General features: G+C 30.8%; 13 protein-coding genes across 13 annotated transcripts; 6 read left to right on the top strand and 7 right to left on the bottom strand.

Annotated features, from left to right (window-relative positions):
* Positions 1 to 241: 241 nt before the first annotated feature.
* Positions 242 to 1,261, top strand: cand_004810 (CRAL TRIO domain-containing protein; the record flags this gene model as incomplete). The annotated part of the gene is made up of 1 exon (XM_067210724.1): positions 242 to 1,261. One exon carries the CDS (start codon positions 242 to 244, stop codon positions 1,259 to 1,261), a length of 1,020 nt encoding a protein of 339 aa, XP_067067390.1.
* Positions 1,262 to 1,355: 94 nt separating this feature from the next.
* Positions 1,356 to 2,327, bottom strand: cand_004800 (uncharacterized protein; the record flags this gene model as incomplete). The annotated part of the gene is made up of 1 exon (XM_067210723.1): positions 1,356 to 2,327. One exon carries the CDS (start codon positions 2,325 to 2,327, stop codon positions 1,356 to 1,358), a length of 972 nt encoding a protein of 323 aa, XP_067067389.1.
* A 235-nt stretch (positions 2,328 to 2,562) lies between these two features.
* On the bottom strand, positions 2,563 to 5,718 carry cand_004790 (pre-mRNA-splicing factor ATP-dependent RNA helicase PRP16; the record flags this gene model as incomplete). Its single annotated transcript, XM_067210722.1, has 1 exon — positions 2,563 to 5,718. One exon carries the CDS (start codon positions 5,716 to 5,718, stop codon positions 2,563 to 2,565), a length of 3,156 nt encoding a protein of 1,051 aa, XP_067067388.1.
* Positions 5,719 to 5,901: 183 nt separating this feature from the next.
* On the bottom strand, positions 5,902 to 7,575 carry cand_004780 (uncharacterized protein; the record flags this gene model as incomplete). The annotated part of the gene is made up of 1 exon (XM_067210721.1): positions 5,902 to 7,575. One exon carries the CDS (start codon positions 7,573 to 7,575, stop codon positions 5,902 to 5,904), a length of 1,674 nt encoding a protein of 557 aa, XP_067067387.1.
* A 696-nt stretch (positions 7,576 to 8,271) lies between these two features.
* On the bottom strand, positions 8,272 to 9,102 carry cand_004770 (uncharacterized protein; the record flags this gene model as incomplete). Its single annotated transcript, XM_067210720.1, has 1 exon — positions 8,272 to 9,102. One exon carries the CDS (start codon positions 9,100 to 9,102, stop codon positions 8,272 to 8,274), a length of 831 nt encoding a protein of 276 aa, XP_067067386.1.
* Positions 9,103 to 9,397: 295 nt separating this feature from the next.
* On the top strand, positions 9,398 to 10,261 carry cand_004760 (SNARE domain-containing protein; the record flags this gene model as incomplete). The annotated part of the gene is made up of 1 exon (XM_067210719.1): positions 9,398 to 10,261. One exon carries the CDS (start codon positions 9,398 to 9,400, stop codon positions 10,259 to 10,261), a length of 864 nt encoding a protein of 287 aa, XP_067067385.1.
* A 116-nt stretch (positions 10,262 to 10,377) lies between these two features.
* cand_004750 (uncharacterized protein) lies at positions 10,378 to 12,522 on the top strand (the record flags this gene model as incomplete). Its single annotated transcript, XM_067210718.1, has 1 exon — positions 10,378 to 12,522. The coding sequence occupies one exon, from the start codon at positions 10,378 to 10,380 to the stop codon at positions 12,520 to 12,522; it is 2,145 nt and encodes a 714-aa protein (XP_067067384.1).
* Positions 12,523 to 13,357: 835 nt separating this feature from the next.
* Positions 13,358 to 16,198, bottom strand: cand_004740 (HEAT repeat family protein; the record flags this gene model as incomplete). The annotated part of the gene is made up of 1 exon (XM_067210717.1): positions 13,358 to 16,198. One exon carries the CDS (start codon positions 16,196 to 16,198, stop codon positions 13,358 to 13,360), a length of 2,841 nt encoding a protein of 946 aa, XP_067067383.1.
* Positions 16,199 to 16,967: 769 nt separating this feature from the next.
* Positions 16,968 to 17,531, top strand: cand_004730 (60s ribosomal protein L17; the record flags this gene model as incomplete). Its single annotated transcript, XM_067210716.1, has 1 exon — positions 16,968 to 17,531. The coding sequence occupies one exon, from the start codon at positions 16,968 to 16,970 to the stop codon at positions 17,529 to 17,531; it is 564 nt and encodes a 187-aa protein (XP_067067382.1).
* A 373-nt stretch (positions 17,532 to 17,904) lies between these two features.
* cand_004720 (methionyl-tRNA synthetase family protein) lies at positions 17,905 to 19,575 on the top strand (the record flags this gene model as incomplete). Its single annotated transcript, XM_067210715.1, has 1 exon — positions 17,905 to 19,575. One exon carries the CDS (start codon positions 17,905 to 17,907, stop codon positions 19,573 to 19,575), a length of 1,671 nt encoding a protein of 556 aa, XP_067067381.1.
* A 302-nt stretch (positions 19,576 to 19,877) lies between these two features.
* cand_004710 (zinc C3HC4 type domain-containing protein) lies at positions 19,878 to 21,104 on the bottom strand (the record flags this gene model as incomplete). Its single annotated transcript, XM_067210714.1, has 1 exon — positions 19,878 to 21,104. One exon carries the CDS (start codon positions 21,102 to 21,104, stop codon positions 19,878 to 19,880), a length of 1,227 nt encoding a protein of 408 aa, XP_067067380.1.
* Positions 21,105 to 21,757: 653 nt separating this feature from the next.
* Positions 21,758 to 22,174, top strand: cand_004700 (60s ribosomal protein L34; the record flags this gene model as incomplete). Its single annotated transcript, XM_067210713.1, has 1 exon — positions 21,758 to 22,174. One exon carries the CDS (start codon positions 21,758 to 21,760, stop codon positions 22,172 to 22,174), a length of 417 nt encoding a protein of 138 aa, XP_067067379.1.
* A 217-nt stretch (positions 22,175 to 22,391) lies between these two features.
* Positions 22,392 to 23,417, bottom strand: cand_004690 (uncharacterized protein; the record flags this gene model as incomplete). Its single annotated transcript, XM_067210712.1, has 1 exon — positions 22,392 to 23,417. One exon carries the CDS (start codon positions 23,415 to 23,417, stop codon positions 22,392 to 22,394), a length of 1,026 nt encoding a protein of 341 aa, XP_067067378.1.
* Between the last annotated feature and the right edge of the window lie 191 nt (positions 23,418 to 23,608).

Raw genomic sequence — 23,608 nt, 5'->3', positions numbered from 1 at the left:
TATATCTAATTCTCTATTCTTAAGATTTATTATATTAAAAAGATACATACCAATAATCATATAAAATTATAAATTAGAATATAAAGTACAAAGTATACTCTATATTTATAGTAATATCTACATCTTTATTGGAATAATATCAAGGTCTCTAATTATTAAATGAAATTTCAATTTCAGAAAAAAAGTTATATAATAGTTAATTTATGTTAGATACATAAGGTTATTGAGAATAATCTTACCAATGATTGATTTAGATATACAAGGATTTGATAATAATATGCAAGATAATGAATATAATGATAAGACTTCAAATAACAACAAAGACTCAACTTTGAATAGTTCAGATAAACATATACATTCATATAAAAGTATATTTTCTACGACAGAAAAGAAATGTCTTGAAGAAATGAATAATATGTTATTAAAAAGTTCTTATAAATATGCCCCAATAGATTCAACAACTGATAAAGAAATTTCATCAACAAATTGGAGTAGAGAAGAAATAGCATTATTTTGTTTAAGAAGTTATGGAAATAATGTAGAGCAAGCTTGTAAATCTTATAAAGCATTTACTACACTTAGATATATATATAATACAACGAAAGGTTTTGATTTATCTATATGTAATCCCATAATTACATCACAACTTAAGAGTGGAAAAATTACAATATTAGATAAATTAGATCTTCATGGAAGAGTAGTAATAATGATTAATTTACATTATAAGAAACATGATGTAAGTCCTGTAGATCAAATTACTGCTCTATTTTTATTTATTACAGAAATAATAATGAGGGAAAACCCTTTTTCAAAACCAGCACAAAATAATGGTATGATTTTATTAGTTAATTCTAGGAAAACTAGACAATGGGAATTCAAACTTGATATATGTCTAAGATTATCAAAGATATTATCTAATTACTTTCCAATTAGACTTGGACAAATTCTAATATTTAGACCACATAGAGTTGTAAAAATGGTTTTCAAGATCGTTTTCTTAGTTCATGTAAATTTGAGAAGGAAATTTCAGATAATTAATAAATTATATGAATCACCTGGTTCAATAACAGAATTTGATGCTTTATCTCATTTTATAGATAAATATTATATTCCTACAGAATATGGTGGATATTATGAATTTGATTCGCATACGTTTTGGTCTGCAAAAATTCTTGAATATAATCAAACCACTGTACAATATAATTTACAAGATAGTAATATTGAAATGCCAACCATAAATATTTTGAAAGCAATTGATTGAGAATATTAATGATATGATATATTGGATTTATTAAATTGTATTTATGAATATATTTAATTTTTTTTTAAAACAAATGTATTATAAATGTGTTATTTCAGAATTTTTCCAATTCAATAGCCCAGTTATTTGAATCAAAATATATTTGCTTAATAGATATAATACTCTTATCTTCTGTTTGGGAATGATAAAGATTTATACCATGATTACATATATCTATTATTTCATACTCTTCAAAGAAATGGTAGTATCTTTGAAGTGGAATTAAATATCTTTCAGGATGTACGTGTATAATGTGTTCTTTATTATTAGATAAATTATAGGTTTTATATGGTTTAGTTGGAGACTTATGTGTAATTTCGTTGTTATCTTGACCTATAGTTATATTTCTTACATAATCATTGTATCTTTCATTTCCCAACTTTGAATACTTTTTTTGTAAGTGCCATGGTACTAGACTATCTTTTGATGTAACAGCTCTAACACCAACAGTATCAGCTACTTGATTCCATGACCATACATATATAAGAATTTTCCCACCATTTTTTTTAGCACATCTAATTAATTCAGAAACAGCCTGAATTCTCCTTTCACTATTAGAAAGATGATGAATTACTGCAATACATATAATTCCATCAAAAATATGAGATCTAATATTAAGTTGAGTACAATCATCTATAAATAATGCTGAAGAAGAATTTTTTGTTTTTGCAATTTCAATCAATGATTTACATCTATCTATACCTATTGAAAATATATTTAAATTTGTTGTACATTCAAGGTATCTTCCATTTCCACATCCTACATCTAAAATAATAGAACCAGGTGAAAATGAAGCAAGAAAATTTTTTACTTTTGGCCACGGTATATTTCGAGTATGTGAAAAGTGTTCTGCCATAGTTTCATATACATCATGAACATATTTTGATTCTAATAATTCATAATTTATTGATAATATATCACCACTTTTATCAATAATATCAGGAAATATTTCTTTAACTGGTTTACACTGTTTATCTGAAGGTTTTATATTAATTATAACATTACTTTTTTTATATCTTTTTACCATATCATATATTTAAAATAAAATAGGGATCTCTTTTTTTCCTTATCTACAATAGAATATAAATATTAAGAAATGAGATTCTAAATATAGAAAAAAAAATATTATCAGCGCGTAGGAATAGTTATCCTAACATACAATACAGCCTCAAGATCTATGAAGACAATAATATTGTGAATAGGTACAATATGGTATTACAAAGAAAAAAGCATATGTTATAAAATTTGAGGTCCTGTATTAACTAAAGAAAGTTACTTTCTGTATCAAATGATAGATAGCTAGGATTAACACGAGAATTCCGACGTTTAGTAAAGTTGAGTTCTAACTGTTTATCTTGTAGACCTTGTGTATCTAAATGAACATTCTGTCTCTTAGAGTTTTTGTTTAATGACTCCTTATCTATATCTTTAAATTCTTTGACTTGTATATGATTGAGTTTATATGAAGAAGTTTTTGGGTCACTTTTTCTATTATTAAGATTAGAAGTACTAAGTGAAAAGAGTTTGGGAGCAACTTCATTTAACCATTCGGGTTCTACAGATGTAACTGTATTCATATATTCTTTAACTGTAACAATAACTTCATGATATACTATATAATCAGGTATGTATCCACAATTGTATAATGAACTAGATGGATGTAAATAAGCAGGCATAGATGTCCTTAGATTTACATACTCACCTATACCTCTAATTTTAGCACTATTATGAAAACAACCACTACAGATTGATTTACGCACATTATCCCACTTTTTAATATCTAAAGTTGGTTCTAAAGATGTAGATATTTCATGAGATTCTATTATCAAATTACTATATTTTGTTGAAATTCCTTTCTGAATTAAATAAGGATCTTTCATTACACTTAAATATAATTCCTTAATTTGATAGAAAACATCTTGTGCTTTTTTGAGAGCTTTGTGATGAAGGAAATGTTTTTCACACCATTTAGGATTATAATTATGACGTTTCCATTGTAAATATACATTAAGAAGGGTTAAATGGTCACTTTCTGGCACTACAAATTTTTCTCTAGCAGCATCACTTTCTTCTTCCCTATCTCTTGGTCTAAAAAATATTGTTGGAACAGATAAAATAGCTACAATAACAATAATTTCAGAAATACAATTTAATTCTGAAGCAGTTATAAGCGTTTTTGCTAATGGTGGATCCAGAGGAAATTTAGCCATCAAATTTCCGATATTTGTTAGATTTCCATCATCATCTAAAGCTCCTAAAGACCATAATTGATACAAAGAAGTTAATATTGAAGATTCTGAGGGAACATCCATAAATGGGAAACTTATTATATCATTAAAACCTAATGTTTTTAAAAGAAGAACAACATTTGCTAAATTTGTTCGTTGTATTTCAGGTATATTTGATGTTAACATTTCACCTAGAAATGCTTTTTCAGTATACATTCTATAACATATACCTGGAGCTGTTCTTCCAGCTCTACCACTTCTTTGTTGTGCATTAGCTTGACTTATTGGGACTACTTGTAGACTATCCATACCTATTTTAGGATTATAAACTTTTACTTTACAAAAACCACAATCAATGACAAAACGAATTCCTTGTAGAGTTAAGGAAGTTTCAGCAATATTTGTAGCTACAATAACCTTTCTGTATATACTTGGTTGAAAAATTTTAATTTGTAAATCAGATGGTAGTTGTGAATATATAGGTAGAACTAAAAGAGGAGATACTCCATCTTCTACTAAACAACTCATTTTTTCTGCAATAAGCCAACATGTAGCTTCAATATCTTCTTGTCCAGTCATAAATATTAAAATATCACCTCCATTAGTAATTTCTTCACTATTATCACTTTTTTGCAAGTTACATCTCATATCTGAACAATGAATCTGCAAGCATTGTCTAACAGCAGACTCAATATAATCTTCAGATTGAGTACGAAGATATTGGATAGTAACAGGAAATGTTCTCCCAGGTATTTCAAATATTGGAGCTCTTCCAAAAAAGTTGGAAAATTTATCAGAATCCATTGTAGCCGAAGTTACAATTAATCTAAAGTCTCTACGTCTACGTAATATACTCTTAAAAATACCAAATAATACATCAGTACTTAAACTTCTTTCATGTGCCTCATCCATTATTACTACACTATAGCGTTCCAATTCAGGATCAGTCAAACTTTCTCTCATTAGCACACCATCAGTCATATATTTTATTACAGTTTCTTTGCTTGTAAAATCTTCAAAACGGATAGTATATCCAACTTTTGTTCCCAATTTCACATTCATTTCCTCTGATACACGTTTAGCTACGCTGACAGCTGCTACACGCCTTGGTTGAGTACAAGCTATTATTCCATAATTGCTATATCCTGCTTCATAAAGGTATTGAGTTAATTGTGTAGTCTTCCCACTCCCAGTTTCTCCAACAACTACTACAATTGGATGTTCATAAATAAGATTTAAGAGTTCTTCCTTCATAGCAAATACTGGAAGTGTTTTTCTCACTTGTTGTATGTCTCTATATGAAGTTTTACATAACTCATTATTATCATTAATTTCTGCATTGCAGTGATATTCAGAATTATATATAGAGGTATTCGTTTGCTTTACATTCTTATTATGTGAGCCTGAATTATACAAAGTAGACTTAGTACTATTATTTGAATATTGATTCTTAACCCTATTTGTAAGATTACCATGGTGCTCTTTATAGTCTACATCAAGGATTTCGTTGGTATCTATACTATTAGATTGTATATTAAGAGCCTCAGTATATCCTTTCCCATTACTTCTAGATATTTTTGAGTTGTCCATAGAATCGGATATATTCTTCATTGTACTATATACTTTATCTTTAGAATAAATATCAATGCCAACAAGAGTACCCATTTTAGATCCAGACAGTTCCCAAAATCGATGTCTCATATTATTCTTATCTTCCTGTTCTTTTAAATTTCTTAAAGTTGCACTCCCACGAGAAGCCTGTTTAGCTAAATCACTTGATAAGTCCTTTACTATTGAAATTGGATTCTCTAGATCATTACGTTGAAAGAGAGTTTCATGTCCTAGTAAAAATGGAGGAACTGTACTATTAACAATTAAGTGGATTCTTTTATAGTTATCAGCTGCAAGATCTGATACAAAAAACTCATCAGACTTTCCTATTAAAGTGTTTATAGCCACAGCTCCAGAATGTCCCAAACGATTAAGTTCCCATCTTTGATTATCGACATTACCTTGATATCTCCTCAAGTTACCTTTGAAATTCTTCCCAAACCCTACAGATTCTCCCGAAAAATCTTGTGAGATACCTTCTATTAGTGAAATATGGTCATGTAGGAAACCTCCTACAGAATTCTCAAAGGAGTCATACCATATCCGTTCAATATCTTCTTCAGAAGCCCCCACCTCCATCAAATTTAAATCAAGTAAATTTCATATCACAATTATATAGTTAAGTTTCGTACTTGTTTCTCTAAAAATTCCAAAGTACAGTAAAGTGGGTATGTTCATCGACCTTTACAAGTATAATTAAGTTTTTGGTTAAGCGCGCAACTGTGTATTTGCGCATAAAGAAGCGGTATCACTATATCTCATTTAAGAATTTCCTAATATAGGAGAATTAGTAGCTGTAGAGCATGTTGTATAGAGATTGTCACTATGATAAAACAACCCACTTTGCCTATGTAAGAATGTCAAGTTATTGTTCCCATGATCAAAGGTCATTACTAGTTGTTTATTAGCTTCATCCTTCATTAACACATCATGATTCTGAGAGTTTGATACTTGGAGTGTCCCTACTGAGTTCATCTGTGTGTTTACCAATACAGCCTTATTGATATTATGTACTAAACTATTTTCATCCATATAACGTGAGTTAAATGGATAGAATATAGGTGAGCAATGGAATGAATGTGCTGGCGAATTTGTATTTGAACTGAAGGATGAATATGGCGATACAGGAAGTGAACTAGGAGAAGACAATATGAATGGATTCACTATACTTGGTTGATTCATTCTTGAGTGCATTGCTATTAATGTGGAAACACGAATACCATTCAGAAGTTTTTCAGGAATAGTATGATGTCTGTGTATCAAAAGCATTCCCGAAAATGCCTTATCATATGAAATTCCTATTGGAGATTTACTGCTATGACTCTCCAAGGCATGAATATTCTCAATTGATAGAGAAATTACTCGCCGAATTAGCGGATCTAGATAAGGCATATAAGGTCTTATATCTGAGTCATAGTCCAAAAGGCATAGATTAGTATACAATAATTGTTGATGGCTCGGAACCTGCAATACAGGATCTAGGCTGAATAGAATATGAATAAGGACACTCGCAGCAATTCTGCTACCTGGAACAAGTAGATTGATTCCAGAGTACAGAGCTAATTCACTTGCAAACATTATCTTTTCAAATAATGCCCCATAGTCAATTCTGTCTCTGACTCCTAAAACAGCCTGTCCAACAGTTGTATTAAGACCTATTTTGTTTATCCAGCATGTGCCACTTCGGCAACAAGGATGAGTTTCAGTAAATTCAGATATCATCTGAATGCATGTACTACTCCATCCACTTGAACTTATATATGTGAAAGAAGCATACAATGCATCCACAAGATGTTTCAAACGAGACAAATAATGTAAGGTCATATGAGCTGGGGTCTTATTAAGGAGGGAAGGACCTCCATATTTAGAAGTTTGTACGAGTAATTGGATCTGCATTTCTACAATATCTCGATTAGATCGAATAATTCCACTGCTTTGAACAAATCTATGTAATGGGGGTAAACCTGGACAATGACGTCTGTCATGGCATTCTCCAAGGCATTCTCCTAGAGATGCAGCTGTTACTACAGCCGCTGCAAATGTCGCAGCTAAAGAACTACGATCTAATTTCTTTCTAGCAGATGGATCTTTTTCTAAGCAAAACATATACTGATCTATAAGGCCTGTAGCCAAATGAAAAGTACTTTTTTCCCAAGCTAAACGATGAGCCACATCACTTATCCAGCTCATTACTAATTGTCTTTGATCCAATTGTAGAAAGCATCCTGATGAAGTATATACACTGTGATGCACTTGAGCCATCTTTTCACGTCTATACAAGTCTTCCCAATCCATAATACTCATAGTTAAAGATTCTTTTGGGAGAATATCTTGAAATCTCCCAGAAATCATCCAACGACGACATGATGATAAGGAATTGTTGATTTTCTGTGGTTTAGAATTGTTCACTTCTTCACACACATCATTAATATTCATATTTTAGTACTGAATAATTAGAGGAGGCTTCCTCCAATTTAAATATGATATTTGGAGTTTTCCAAAGGCACATACAAATATATGGATCTTTAACACTGTAATGGTTTCTTCGTCTGTTCTCCAAATTATGATTACAATAATTTATTTCATTGGCTACGCACTTGTCAGTTTCCGTATCTTTAAGAGGGGTTATTCGTATCCAAGTTTCTTTGGCGTCACGAAAAAAGGTAGCAAGAAATGTACATGATATGCTGGATACCAGCTTCCCAAAAGCCTCACTCCCACCAAGTAGTACTTATGTCTCTAATACTCTTGCCGGATATTTAAAGTTTGTCTTTATATAGCGAGCCTAATATAATTACGTATCTAATACCTCCAAATATTACTCCTCACACATTGTGCATTCCAAGACAGTATCCAAATAGGCGCCAACATATATTTACAAATTTAATTTGAAAAAAGTGGAATTTAATATATGGATTCTAGTAATTATACATCTTATATCTCTATGTAACTATTGTCTCCTTTGGATTTATATGTATAAAGTTTATTTTTACTAAATATAAGATTTTGGATTTTCTACTATTCATTACTTTTTATTATTTTATGTTCTATAAGCGTGGATTATCTAAATTTGCAAGTATATCCAAATATTAAGATTTATATCAAAATAAGATATATCTAATTTTTTATTAGCTAACTAAAATTATCTGAGAGTTGTTGAATAATTCTTTCTACTCTCTTCTTTGAGTATTTCATAATACTGAGAATACATGTTATAAAGGCATTTTGAACTTCAAGATCTTTGATTATACATCTGGCTACATATATACATATTGCAGTTGCAGCTAATGAAGGCCTTAATTTCAAAAACTTGCTTAATTTCAAGGCTTTAAGAGCGGTTTTATTGCAATTTCTCAATAATTTTTTATAATATTTACTAGGAAGATTAGTATCACTCTCTACTAAATGTGTTATGAATGAGAATGAAGATGGCACTTCAACCTGGAAATTTGATAAACTCCAAAGAGATACCTGCATATCATTTATATGTTTCTTCATTAAAGATAAATGTTTCTTAGTTTTTATAAGTGCATCTGGTGATTCATGAGACACCTGTCTCAATGAAAGTACATGTTCTAATAAAACTCTTATAGAAGGAGGTTCAATCTCTTCATAATTTGCTGCTAATACTATACATGTTACTACAAATATTATTAATTGCCAATCAAGCTCCTTTTTCCTATAGCTTGAGGGCATTTTATTTATTAAATCATCCCAATTTTTAATTCCAATATTCATTAAATATGTCCCTACATACATAGTTTGATATGTTACCTTTGTATGTTCCATTGTATCTAGCATATAGTTTTGTATTATATGGATATTTAAAGATGACAATGGAGATTTATGGAGGTTGAAGGGTTCCCATCTCCTAGCCTCTAGCTTCTTCATTGCAGTAATAAAGCTTCTGTTCTGTCTCTGTTTGTATTGTATTTCTTCTATATAGGTGTCTGATTTCTTCATTACTTTATTATATAGGATAATAAATTATTATGTAGTTTGGGAGATTGTAGTCATAGATTTCTAGTTCATCCTTAATCATATATATTTTACAATATTGCACTTTTCTTTTTTGGTCGTTTGGGCTAATATTACATGTCTAATAGAGTTTTGGCGCCATATATATTAAACTTGAGTATTATTTTAGGTAAGGTTTCTATTCTAAATTAAATATCCAAGATGATAATTATATTCCTCGTACATCTAATATAAATAAATAATAAGAATATTAAATATAAATTCTAGTTTGTTTGATAATATGGGATATGAAATAGATCTAACAGATTCCATCATTAATTCAAGGTCCAGCTTCGAAGACAAACTGAAACATAGCTTAGGAATATTACAGAAAATGATAGTAAATCTAGAACAAGAAGTGAAAACTGCTGAACAACACAAACTATCTACAAAAGATGTAAATGAGTATCAAGAAGGTCTGAAACAGATATATGAGATTAGTAATGATATTGACAACTTATTACGAGACTGGAAAATTGAATTAACAGGAGACCCAGTGCAATATAATTTATCAAAAAGCACTTATGATAAATATCAACGTTTATATAATGCACAAATATCAGGAATAGATGAGATCCATCGTAGAGCTAATGAATTATTATGTAAAACTGGGGACTTTATAAATCCGGACAGTACGGCAGATCTAGTTCAAGATGACGATTTCGAGGGTGATTTTGAAGGTGACTATAGTAATATACCATATAATGCAACTTCATACATACTAGATATTGGTAAAGAGAAAGAACTTGACAACTATGGTATAACATCATATGTGCATAAATTTAAAAATGTAGATACACAAATAGCTCAAGAAACAGCCATGGGGATTGGTCATATACAGTCTCAAATGTATGAGGTTAATCAAATTTTCCGAAATATTGCCTCTATGGTTAATGAACAGGGGGATACAATTCAAAATTTAGAGACTTCTATAGATAACACAGTTTATACTACTAAGCAAGCTATTCATGAACTTCGAAAAGCCTACAATTCAAATAGTTATCGGATACCGCTATTAATGTCATATGGCTTGCCATTTTTCTTATTTTTGCTTTTAGTTTTAATCTTAATGTTGTACTTTTTTATCTTGGCTTTTAAGAGATAAAGCGCTTTATTTGTATGGCATTTTCGTGGAATATGTCTATTGAATCCCACGGGAAACTTAGAATATCTAATACTAGTTTTCCAGAAATTAAATATTAGATTATAAAGTAGACTAGAATGTACAGAATATTAACCACAATCTTAAGGAAAATATATCTTATTCCTTTAGGTAGTGGGTGGATATCCATTTTATTATCCATATCAGGAAGCATAGTACTATTACCATTTGTTTATTTTGTGATAATATTGAGTTATATAGTGAAGTTTCTAGACAAATTATGGTATATTATTAGCTTCTTTTTATATATTGGGGATAGAGATACTTTATTGGAACCACTTAATGATTTAGATTACTTGATGTGGAGAACTTCTATGCATAGTCAACCACTTATAACATGTTTCTTTGTTATTGATAAGATACCATTTAAACAGATACAAAAGCTTTTAAGCAGTAGAATTAGATATAAAGATGCGTTTGGAAGTTTCTTAGATAATCCAAATCATATTAAGAATAATTCGCGTTTTTTTTGCATTGTAAAGAGGATTTTTGGTAGGCTTTGGTTTGTTTATGTAGATAAAAAATATAAAATTGAGGATCATATCTTGAAAATCTCTCCAAAAGTTGCAAGGCTAATCTTAGATAATCCAAGTATGATAAATGATAACGAAAAAAAAAATGAATCTCTTATAGATGTTGTACATCTTTTAAATAATAGAAGTACCTATTATAATAGAAATGGTAATGTAGATATAGGGCCTTTATCTAGTGATGAAATGCGAAGATTTTATGGTTTATTATCTAACTCTGGTGAAAAGCAGCTTACAACTAAGAAACCGTTATGGCGAATTTTAGTTTTGGATAATGTATTATGGAAAAATAGAAGTAGTAGTGTGATAATTGGGCAGTTCCATCATGTAATTGGAGATGGTTCGACATTATCTCAATTTGTCATAAAGACAATTTTAGATAATGATGAGAAGTGTCCGAATATGAGTCATAATGCTCATGTCACTAAATCTGCTCAGTTTTGGCATAAGTGGATTAGTGGTCTTTTATGGGCATCTATTGCAGGTCCTGTAATTCTCCTTAGGGCATCTTTATTGACTCGTAAAGAAAGATCTTGGGAATGTCCTACTGAATTTAGACCTCAAAGATCCTCCAATATTTGTTTAGCAGGTCCAATATGTATTGAACTTACAGATATTAATAAGGTGAAACATTTCCTTAATAACAGTATGAATAGAGATAATACTCAAGAAAATATGAGATCGAAGAACTCTATAGATAATCCTAAAAGTGGAACCACTGAAAGCAAAAAAAATGAGACTTCAAAGCAAACACGGTTGAGTTTCTCTAAACGCATCACATTTAATGATATTATCTTATCATGTATAGCTAGTGGTTATATAAAGTATGTCAAACTTCATAGACGAGATAGTGATAGCCCAGCTTCTACATTATGCTCTACTCCTGCATCAACATTTGTATCTACCCCTATTTCAATATTTTCAAATTCAGAAACAGGAGCACAAATTCAAATCAAGCATAATATTGATGTGATATCTGCAATTAAATATTATTTCAAACCTGCACACTCGACTAAATTTGACGATTTATCACCTTATTCATGTGTTTTATATAACGATAATAAAGGAAATGATTACTATTCTGCTGAAGAAAATGAATCAAATGCTTTAATAGCTCATAATATTCATAATAATCAATTAAATGAGGATCTTTATCAAAATTTTCATTCAAACCTAAATGTTGTTGTTACTACAAATAATAGAATTACTCCTCCAAAAAAGTTGGACAATGCATTTTCAATCATTGTACTACCAATACCAACATGCCCTATGGCCTCTCCCTCAGAAAGACTTAAATGTGTCTTTGAATCTCTTCAGGAATATCGCAAGACACCTTTACCAATTATTTTCATACGATATGTTCAATATACACTCTCATATTCACCCTGTATTCTACTATCTTTATGGTATCCCCACTCAAAATCATGTTCATTATATTATAGCTCTGTTCCTGGACCAACTGAACAATGCAATTTCCACAAGAAGCCAATCCGTGATATGAGCTTTGCTTTGCCTTTAACTGATCACATTGGCTTGGCTATATCCGTATTTTCATATAAAAATACAGTTTCTATATCAGCATCATGCGATACAAATTCCATTAGTAATCCAGATTTATTACTTTCTTGTATTAAAGAGTCATTTGAAGAGCTTCAATCTCATATAGAAATATAAAAACTAAAATATTTTTTTAATAAAATAGAAGCTACCATGATATTTCTACAATTAATGTAAGGTGTTTGTAATTCTTATCAACATCTTCTTAATATTCAATAAATAGTTCCAGATAAATCATTTATTTGATATATTTCAGATTATATTTACAAAGTTTAGTTAAGATTTAACAAGTTAGAAATATTTCAACTGAGACTAAAATGAATAATTTCGAGAAATTACATGAATATTTTAAGCCGTGAAAATTTTTGGAAATCTGTGATATATTCGTTAAATACATACAATTGAATAAGGTTACTTATATATCTTAAGGGAGCTGAGTAGAAATAAAATTCTGAATATAATGGAAGGTAGTTTCTTAGTACTTCCTTTATATTCCGACAGTTTATTTCATGCTTGTGACAGTCTACACATTTGAGATAATATATTTATAGGCCATGATACTAAAAGAAGTACTTTATTATTGCTAGTTCTTAGATATAGTGTATATAGAACTTATTTTGAGCTTATTAGTATGTGATCTCAATGCAAGATTGAACTTTAAGGTATATATACTATTGACTCTACATACTACAAAAGTTAAGAATTCAATATTTCTGAGATATTATATATTGAGAAGATCACAAATATATACACTATATATTAGAACGTGTAGAAAAAAATATGTAAAATTGATGTTTCTAAGAAGTCTCTATTTGTTCAGATATAATTCTCTTGGAATGATATATAACTATATTTTGTAGTAAAAAATAAGTTCTAATCGATTCTCCAACAGTCTCCAACCAAAAGGTGTTTATTAATGAATTCTAAATCTGTGTAGATGTAAATATATATATTAACTATATTGGGTATTTAGGCTATTACCTATAAATGTTTTTACAAAAGACCCACAACGTTGCAGTGCCTGATTAGAAATATCTTGATTAGTATTAGAATGTATGATGCGTATTGTTTGGCTTAGTACATCAATCAGTGAAATTGAAGACTGGCGAGTTTGCATCAATATTGGTTGCAAAGAAGCAATAAGATCAAAAAATACTCCAATAGAGTGACTATCAACAGAACTTGGGTTAAGTTGTATGGCCAGGCATATACCCTGAACTGAATTAACTTTTTCCATATCATTTCGGACAGATGTTAAAACATGGCATAATGCAACTAAACACCTTGGTAATTGAATTGCTACATTATTAGTGTATATTAGAGAAATACGACCTACAGTAATACTAGAATTAACTGCTAGGTTATCAGCTCCAAAAGTATTTGGTTTTGGATGCAGAAGAATAACAATTAAAGATTCAAGAATACCATCTATGTAAGGAGCAATTATATTGACTGTATCATTATTTGAGTTAATAACTAGTTCACCAATTGCCCATATTGCATTGTTAGCTGTTCCCGTGCTATTGTGATTGACATTTCTAGCAAGTATCCCAAAAATATTTGGTAATATTGGTTTTAGGAATTCCAGTTTATCATTAGAATATCTAGCAATATCCCCAACACAAGCAAATGCACTCTGCTGTATAGCAGGATATGAGTCACTTTGACAACAAAATGACAGAAAATCTGTAAATTTATACTTTATTAGATATTGAATACAGTGAGAACCTGTAGCCTCAAGCATGCAACCAATAAGGTCCACAGTACATTCAATAGTATCACTCACTTCCAAAGAAGATGAGGTTCCAGATTTTAAAACGGTAATAGAGTTCACCATAAGATTTAATATACAATGTTCAATAATAACTTCACTATATTTAATTGCCTTGGATCTCAAAACGCTCATAGTTTTAGCTAAGCAATCCATAGATGATATCAAGCAAGGATGATCAATATTAAAACTTTTCCACTTGCTTATAAATAGCGGTAGTAAATTATTCTCAAAGTTTGGGATATATACTGGAGAACCTACAGAGAAACATAGAGTAGCAATGGTATCACATAAAATTAACAAATTCCTATATTGGTATAGGTTTAAAGCTGTTGTTAACGTATTAACAATATCCTCCAAAAATGGAATTAGTGACATATTCTGGGATGCCTCCTCTATAAAAGTTGCCACTGCTGAGCATGCAGCTTCCTCTACACGTTTATTTGGATCTAACATTTTGGTGAGTAAGGTACGGATAGTCTCTATAAGAATAGGCTGATCCTGCTGATGAGAAAGCCATAATGTAAATCTAGCTATACACCAGCATGATATACTTCTAAGCAAAGGTTTCGGGTCATTAGACAGTTTCAATAAGAATGTAATAACCTTGGATAAATAAGGTGCTAATCCCTTGATACAACCACGTGCAATGGCACCAAGAACAAGAACAGCACTTTCACGTACTTCCCAATTGGGATCTTGGAGTCTTTGTTCTATTTTTACTAGTAGTTCTGGAAGAATTTCATCGCCATAAATTAAAGATATGTGATCAAGTGCTAATGCAGCTGCTTTACGAACTGTCCATTGATTGCCCCAAGCTCCAGTTTCAACTTCATCAACATCTTCATCATTAACAGCAACACCTCCACGACTATAATGAAATCTAGGACCTACAGAATACTGATCATCCTCTATTTCATCTTCAAAGTGAGAAGGATCCATTTCTAAATAGTCAAAGTCGGTAAATATTGCATTAACAAGGAGGCAATTTAACAGCTTTGGTAAAAAAGGTCGTAAAGCATCAATTCCCTTGTTATTTCTTATATATATAGGCCAAAATTCTAAAGCTTCTAATCTTAGATTGTATGCATCTCCACCTCCATCAACACAGCATCCTATAATAAAATTAATAATTACATCTCTACTTGCTCCATCTAAAATTACATTGGGATCATCCTCCATTACTCTTAAGATTCCAATTACTACAAGGATCCTAATTTTCATATTACTGTCAGTAGCCAGGATTCCTATTATATTCCAATAAGTTGGAAACATGTCATTTAGTAATTGGCCTGTACTAAAAAGGTGATGTTGAGCATATAAGGTAATACATTTAAAACTTAGATGCACTGCAACTTCATTACCACTCAAGATACTATGCTTCCTCTCGCAAATGAGAAAGAGCTTAGGCAAAATAATTTTCCTAGATACATCTAGAAATAGTTTAAAATCTTCCTCTCTAGAAGTTTGACACGAAGTTGAGCATTTATTTACACAACTTAATTTATTTGTAGAACCCTCTCCCAATCCAGCCTCTATCTCATCTTCACATATCTTTATTAGGCAGTCTAAAGCTCCATCAATACTGTCAGGTGTTGCCAAATCTAATAGTTGAGATAAGTAGTGTAGACATTCAGTTAATAATGCTGGACCTATACTTAAATTAATAAAGTTTGTGACAATTGTACCAGCAGTAGATCGGATCAATCTGTTTGGATCATTTAGAGCTGACAAGGCATTTTGTTTGATATACTCTACAAATTGTGAAGATACAGGTGGACCAAATTGCAACAAGTAGTTCTTTAGAAGTAATCCTGCTCTTTGCCTAACTTCGACATTTTCATTATTCATGCAAGCAAATATCAATGCAAAGTAACACGAGGCATCAGGCACAGTCGTAATAAAAGCGTTCAATGTATTTGTCACTTGTAGTTGTATAGTACTATCTGGGGATTCTGCCTGCTTAAGCACATTTAAAATTTCTTGACAACGATTTATATCGTATTGCCAATTTGAAGACATTTCATAACAAATTTAACGCACTTTCAATCCACTATTATGTCCTAATAATGAAGTGTCAATTCTGAGAAACTGCCGAATTAGTAATGCAGATAGTAATAAACATAAAAACAGAAGATGTTTATGAATACTTTCTATTCTTTACTTTTACATACACAATCCTTTAGGTCTAAGTGGGATGTCTTGTCTTCGATAGCAAAACAACAGGATCTAAATAGAAAATTTATGTAAGTATTAGGGAAGCGTCCCATTTGAGTAGAAATGAAATATTAGATGTCAAATTAAACATAATCACAAAGGTTTTCTTAATAAATTGTGGATGCTATACTAAAAAGAAGATATTGAGGAAAATTAGTAATATTAGAGTAATATCAAGGATATTATAAGGACAGTATGATATCTACTACAAGTCACATTGTTCCCAAAGGGATATATAATTCATGATGAAAAGAGATCATACCAAATAATCTAAGTACCTTGATATTCTAGAGCAAAGAGAAATTGAAGAAATATACTTTCTGCGTATACCATTTCAGCGGTAAATATTTTGATAGACTTATTACCATCATAATTTTCATCTGGTGTCTCAAGTGAGACAGCACTAGTAAAATAACTTTAACCTGGTGCACTTGCAGAAGTTTAGAATTTACGTCTACATAGAAATAGTATACTAGGGAATACTGAGGCGCTTTATTTTGGAATTGAGAAGTTTTATTATTCTGCATCAGGTCTTCGAATATTATTATAAAGTAAGGAATTTTGCACAGGGAAGATGGTGAAATATGCTGTAAAACCTGATACACCTGCAAAATGTGTAATGTGTAAGGGTACGGATTTACGTGTAAGCTATAAAAATACCTATGAGACAGTTACAACAATAAAGGGAATGTACTTATTAGAGGCTAGAAGATACTTAGAAGATGTAATTGCCAAGCGACGTTGCGTTCCATTTAGAAGATACAATGGTGGTGTTGGAAGGACAGCAAAAGCTCGTGAGTTTAAATTGACTCAAGGTCGCTTCCCTCAAAAGTCCTGCAGGGTGCTATTGGATTTGTTACAGAATGCTGAGAGTAACTGTGATATGAAGGGTTTAGATGTTGAAAGACTAATGCTTACCTCGGCTGTAATTACACATGCCCCATTCAATAGAAGAAGAGTTTTCCGTGCCTATGGTCGCATTACCCCATTCAAGAGTCAACCATGCAACATCCAACTTATCTTTAAGGAGATAGAAGATGATGTAGAACAACCGAAATCTATTGGTCACCATTCTGTTATCAAGTTGACAAAGAGACAACTGGCATCTAGGAAACTTCGTGTAGGAGCTAAACGCTAAGTAGGACTTTAATAAACTTTCTATTTATGTAAGTTTCTAGTATAAGTCAATAGAATTTTAAGACTTTCATTTACCTTAAAGATCTTAAATGCTGATTTCCTCTAAGACGTGTTATGTTTCCCGCGATAGGATTAACTAGAGACAAGTAGTGTGTTATCAATGTAAATGAACTTTTGCTTTTAAGGAATCTAGGTTATACATTATATTAAGATAGAATATTTCATTGGATATATATAATTTATTGATATTTATATAATTTCCTAGAGGAATATTCTTTAATCTGAGTATATCTACTTTTAACTTTGAGAGCATAAAGGCAGATAAGAATCTAAATTGTTTCTAAGTACCTTTATCAACTGAATTTCTGAATAAAATGACAGGAGAATCAAGCAAATTTACAGATAATTCCAATACAGATGTTAAAGAATGGCAAAACTTTGATTATAATTGTGGCCTGAACAAGCCTTTCTATCTAACTACTGCCATAAATTATACTAATGGAGTACCACATATAGGACATGCATACGAGATTATTGTGTCAGATGCTATTGTTAGAATTGCCAGGATATTTGGATACAATACTAGATTCATGACTGGTACAGACGAACATGGTCTGAAGAATGCGACAGTTGCATCTAATAATAATATGACACCTAAGGAATTATGTGATTTAAATGTAATTAAGTTCAAAGAGATGAATAATAAACTAAACATTTCAACTGATAGATTTATAAGAACTACGGATAAGGATCATTACAAAGCTTGTGAAGAAATTTGGAAACGTTGCATGGATAATGGTGATATTTACTTAGGAATTTATACAGGATGGTACAGTATCAAAGAAGAAACATTTGTTACTGAATTAGAGGCTAAAATGACGAATTACCTAGATAGTATAACAGGTACTCCACTAGTTAAGATGGATGAACCTTCTTATTTTTTCCATTTAACCAAATATTTACCTAGTGTACATGCTCATATTTTGGAAAATCCGAACTTTATCCAACCTGAATTATTAAGAGACAATATCCTTTCTAGACTAGATAATATGCAAAATCCAGCAGATCTATCTATAAGTAGAATCACTTTCTCTTGGGGTATACCAGTTCCAAATGACCCTCAACATGTTATGTATGTGTGGTTTGATGCATTGACCAATTACATAACAGGTCTTAATTGGCCAAATGAAGATGATGAACTTTGGAAGACTTATTGGTCAAATACTATCCACATTGTTGGTAAGGATATTGTTTGGTTTCATTGTATTATCTGGCCTGCAATGTTAATGAGTGCTAATATTCCATTACCCAAAACAATTTTTGGACATGGGTTTGTTACAGCTTCAGATGGTAAAAAGATGAGCAAAAGTTTAGAAAATGTTGTAGACCCTTTAGAACAAATAGAACTAGTTGGGACAGATACTTTTAGATATTATATTTGTAGAGAAGGCAAATTTGGATATGATTTTAAATTTAATACAACATCTATAGTTGATTATCATAATGGAGAATTGGCAGATTCATTTGGAAATCTTGTTTCACGTACTACTAATTTAGCTCACAAGTTCTGTGATGGCATTGTTCCTACTAAATTATGTAACTCAAAAATTTCAAAACCATTTTGTCCCAAAAGTGTATTACAAAGATATGGTTATAGTTGGAATAAATACAGACTTGAGGAATGTGCACAGATACCTATGCATACATGTAGAGAGGTTAACAAATTCCTTACAGATAATGCTCCATGGAATAAATCAAATGATTTAACAGATGAAGATCGTATTGAAATTATCCGTATAGTACTTGAAAGTATCTATTACCTAGCTCACTTGATGGCTCCATTCACACCAAATGCTTGCGAACAAATTTCTTCACGTCTAGGAACTCCTCTAACAATTATTCCTCTACTAGATACAGATTTTAATAATTTGAAGCAAGGCACACCATTGACAATTGGTAACCCATTGTTTATTAAAATATCGTCTAAGTCTAGAAGAGTATTAGAGAATACTAGTTCCAATGAAGAATATAAAAAAGTGTTGTAATGACAGTAATAATGAAATATCCAATAAGTATTGTTAATCAGGGGTTAAACGTGAAGTACTTAGTGATGTATCGCATCGCTAATTCTTTGTAAATAAATGAATTTATAAATACTTCATATTACGATCTAGTCAGGTATATAAATTCGATATTAATAGACGATTAAACTTTCTCTTAAGTAAACTTATTCAAAATTATCGCACTATTCAAGTTAAAATTTAAATCAAACATACTTCTTTATATAAATATTAAGATAATTTAGTTTCCTAAATGAATCTATCAGTGCATCGTAAATATCCATAAACTATTCTAAAGTCTGTTGGCATAGCGGACAGACAGCACTTCTTAAAAGCCAAACATCTATACATGACTCATGGAAGGAGTGGTTACATGGCAAACATCGGATTAAATCTGAACAACTGAAGTCAGTTAAACAAATAATACAACTGTCCTGTATATTTCGATCATTTGTTTTTTTCAAAATTTCTTCCTGCTCCTTCTCATATATCCACTCTGAATAAGTCTTTACAGGAAGCATCATAAGCTTATCAAGAGTAAAGGATTTGGTCTTATTGCCTGCATATTCAAGATGTGAAGTTGATAATGGGAAGGTTAAGTAGAAAGTTGCTAGTAAAAGTATAATTCTTAAGGTACAAAAAAGCATGATTAATAAATAAAATGGCCAGATAGTAGATTTAATATCTACTGAGGATAAATTTGCAAATACTCTCTGAACACCATCGGATAATAAATAATATGTTCTACGATGTAGCCATGATATTATCAAGGAATCACTTTCATATATTTCATTTACCTGTATTTGAGAGTTAGAAACACTCAATATCCAATAAAACCCTATTGTAAACCAAATGTAATATATAACAGATAATATTTTCCCTCTTTTCCAAGCTCCGGAGTTAGTTAATTTTTTGATAGACTGTAGTATACATGTAATTCTAGTATTTGGCCCAATTGGCTGTTTACCGAGAACTTTTATGTAGTATATTCTACAAATAGCTTGAATAATTTGTAATATAGCATGAATTAATAGCCATATAGAAAGGTATTTACTTGTTTTAATACATTGAGACTGATATATTATTAGAAATGCAATTGTCAAAGTGCCAAGTATCATGAATGATATGGCACCTATTCTTAACATATAATGTAAAAACCATGTAGTTTTTTCAGGATAGTGATATACTAACTGAATTAGTGCATTTTCTCTAGCAATAGGTTGATAAATACTTTCCAAACCATAGTTCCTAATGCCTCGATTGCTATCTAATTCTATACTAGTTAGTTCTGTAGATATGGGGATATGCTGATTATTTGTACCAACACTTGTCAATAATATACCAAGTTTTAAATACTTGGTATACCATAGATTCAATTTCTGCCTTCCAATCATTATTTTACGCAAAAAATCCCTTGCGTGTAACAATAATGAAAGTTTAACCTTTTGTTTAAATTTTAAACCAGCCACATAAAATAGCTGGTGGATGTACATAAGGCCATACTGCTCTATCATCTATCATATAATGCCATGTACTATACCTTCTATACTAGAAGTTATAAAACTCTGGTACCCTTATGTATCTAATATCTATCAGTCTACTTATTCAATAGTAAAGCCATAAATCTGCAGAAATATGTCTAGTCTTAACGTAAAATAAATAATATTTTATCTAACTATTAGGTATACACTATTTATCTATCTTTGACTTGTTAAATATTTTGTTGTCAGTACTATTATATTATGAAATACATGAATTTTTATTACTTTATCATATATACATGTCTTGTCTTTATAACTTAAGGCGGGTTTTAAATAACCGCTTTGTGTGTGGTACCTGCAAAGTATCCATATTTAGGCGGTACCTGAGCATACTACAAGACGTAATAGCTGGGACGGCGTCTCAATCTAATAAATATAGTAATACCTACTCTACCTATATAAAATTGAGTAATAAGCCATACATATACTTGTTTACAAATAAATATATTTAGTATATAACTCAACTAGATAGTATTCTACTAGACTACAGTATAAAGGGAATTTACAAGTAACTGTAATATAAATAACAGTAGCGGCTTTTAATAGTATAAGCTAACCGGGAATTACTGGGTAAAAAAAAAAGGTAGTAATTTGGTACATAAGCTTATTTATATAATTATATACAGATGACCGAGAGAGTCACTTATCGCCGACGTTGTAGATACAATACTGTCTCAAATAGAGTTCGTATTGTAAAAACTCCAGGAGGTAGAAATCTTGTGCAAAATATTGGCAAAGTCTATTCAAGGCCAAAATGTGGTGATTGCAAGAGGCCATTACCAGGCTTACCGGCTTGTTCTCCTTATGAACTTAAACATCTGAAGAAGCGTGAACGTACAGTATCTAGAGCTTATGGTGGCTCAAGATGTGCTAGGTGTGTACGCCAAAGGATATTGAGAGCCTTTTTACTTGAAGAACAGAAGGTTGTCAAGAGTGTTATTGCTGAAAAAGAGCAACAAAAGAAAAGTGTAGAAGAGAAATTAAAAGTTAAGAAATCTGCTAGTAATAGTTTAAAGCAATCAGGAATTTCGAAGAAGAAGTAAATTTTAGATACTTTCAACTCTTAGTCAACTTTTTCTATTTTAAGATTACTTAACCAATTTAGATATTCAATTATATTTATATGGTACATTCAAATATATCTCACATTAAGATAATGGAAATATGAATGAGTACTACTGTTGTAGACCTTATCCTAGTTTTGCAAGCAAAGACTTAATTTGATCTTTGCTAACAGCTTAAATTCGACACTACTAAGTACTAATGTCCTATAGATTGTTCTCCAAGTTTTGTTTTATTAGGGATTACTGGGTTACTTGACGTTGAAGTTGCTTTCATACCAATTGTAGTTATACTTGGATAATTTGCATCTTTGTTCTTAGTAGTAACCTTTTTAGTTCCTAAATCTATGGATGGAATTGGGGGGGAGTTCGGTTTAGGTGGTAATTCACGAAGCTCCTTATTTTCCTTAAATTGAGTTTTTGGAGGACTCGATGATTTAGATCTATATAAAGTTACACGTCGTTTCCCTCCAAACAAATCACAGCAAGTTCTGTCGTTATTTGTACTTGAGATACTTCTCTGGTCATCTATTTTAACTTGCTCTTCTATATCACTACCTTCTGCTTTCTTCTCACCTGTTCTATTCAATATTACTTGTTCCTTTTTAATTCGTAGTTCTTGAATTCTAATTTTTTGCATATTACCAAACAAGTCATTCTCCTGATTTTCTATTTTATAATTAACTACGTTATTAAAGTATTCAATATCGTTCTTTTCTTTCAGGGCTTCATTGTAATCATATTCCCACGCTTCAATAACTTTTTTCTTAATCTCAACATTCCTAAAGCTTTCCCAAACTTTTTTTTTCATTTCAACGAGATATCTTTTAGTAGATAAATATCTAACATATTCTTTAAAAAGAAAGTGTTCAGATGATGGTATAATACTTGGTATTGTATAGCCTAACACTATTTGTTCATCTGTATAATTCTTTAGCACAATTTGAGCTGCATTATCAAACCTGAATCTTTTATCTGACATAAGATTGCATATCTTTATACTTATAGAATGTTCAAGCTTTTCAAATTGTTCCACTTGAGTAGTATAATAATTATAACAATAATAGTAATCTGATTGACACTTATATAAACTCCAGCTTGCATTGTGATAACCTTTATATCTTAAACTTGTAGTTATAGTAGCCAATTCTACAGGATTAGCTTGAGATAATAAATTTTTTTGTCCTTCACTTATTACATATGACACACCAGAATATCCACTCATGTATAGTAAGGACTTTATAACTTTATTTTCAAAAAGCAATGTGTGTGTTTTTTTCCACAAGTAATTGGTGATGAAATTTATTACCGCAAGTTTTCCTTTTTGGGATTGTTTCTTGGAGTACAAATGATGATAAAAATTTAATACTCTTCTTAACATACCTTTAAACAATATTCAATATCTACCTTTATATT

This window comes from Cryptosporidium andersoni, assembly GCF_001865355.1.
Source record: "Cryptosporidium andersoni isolate 30847 chromosome Unknown contig_43, whole genome shotgun sequence".
Lineage (NCBI taxonomy): Eukaryota > Apicomplexa > Conoidasida > Eucoccidiorida > Cryptosporidiidae > Cryptosporidium > Cryptosporidium andersoni.
Note: the sequence above shows the minus strand (reverse complement) of the source record. Positions and strands in the feature narration are given on the sequence as shown.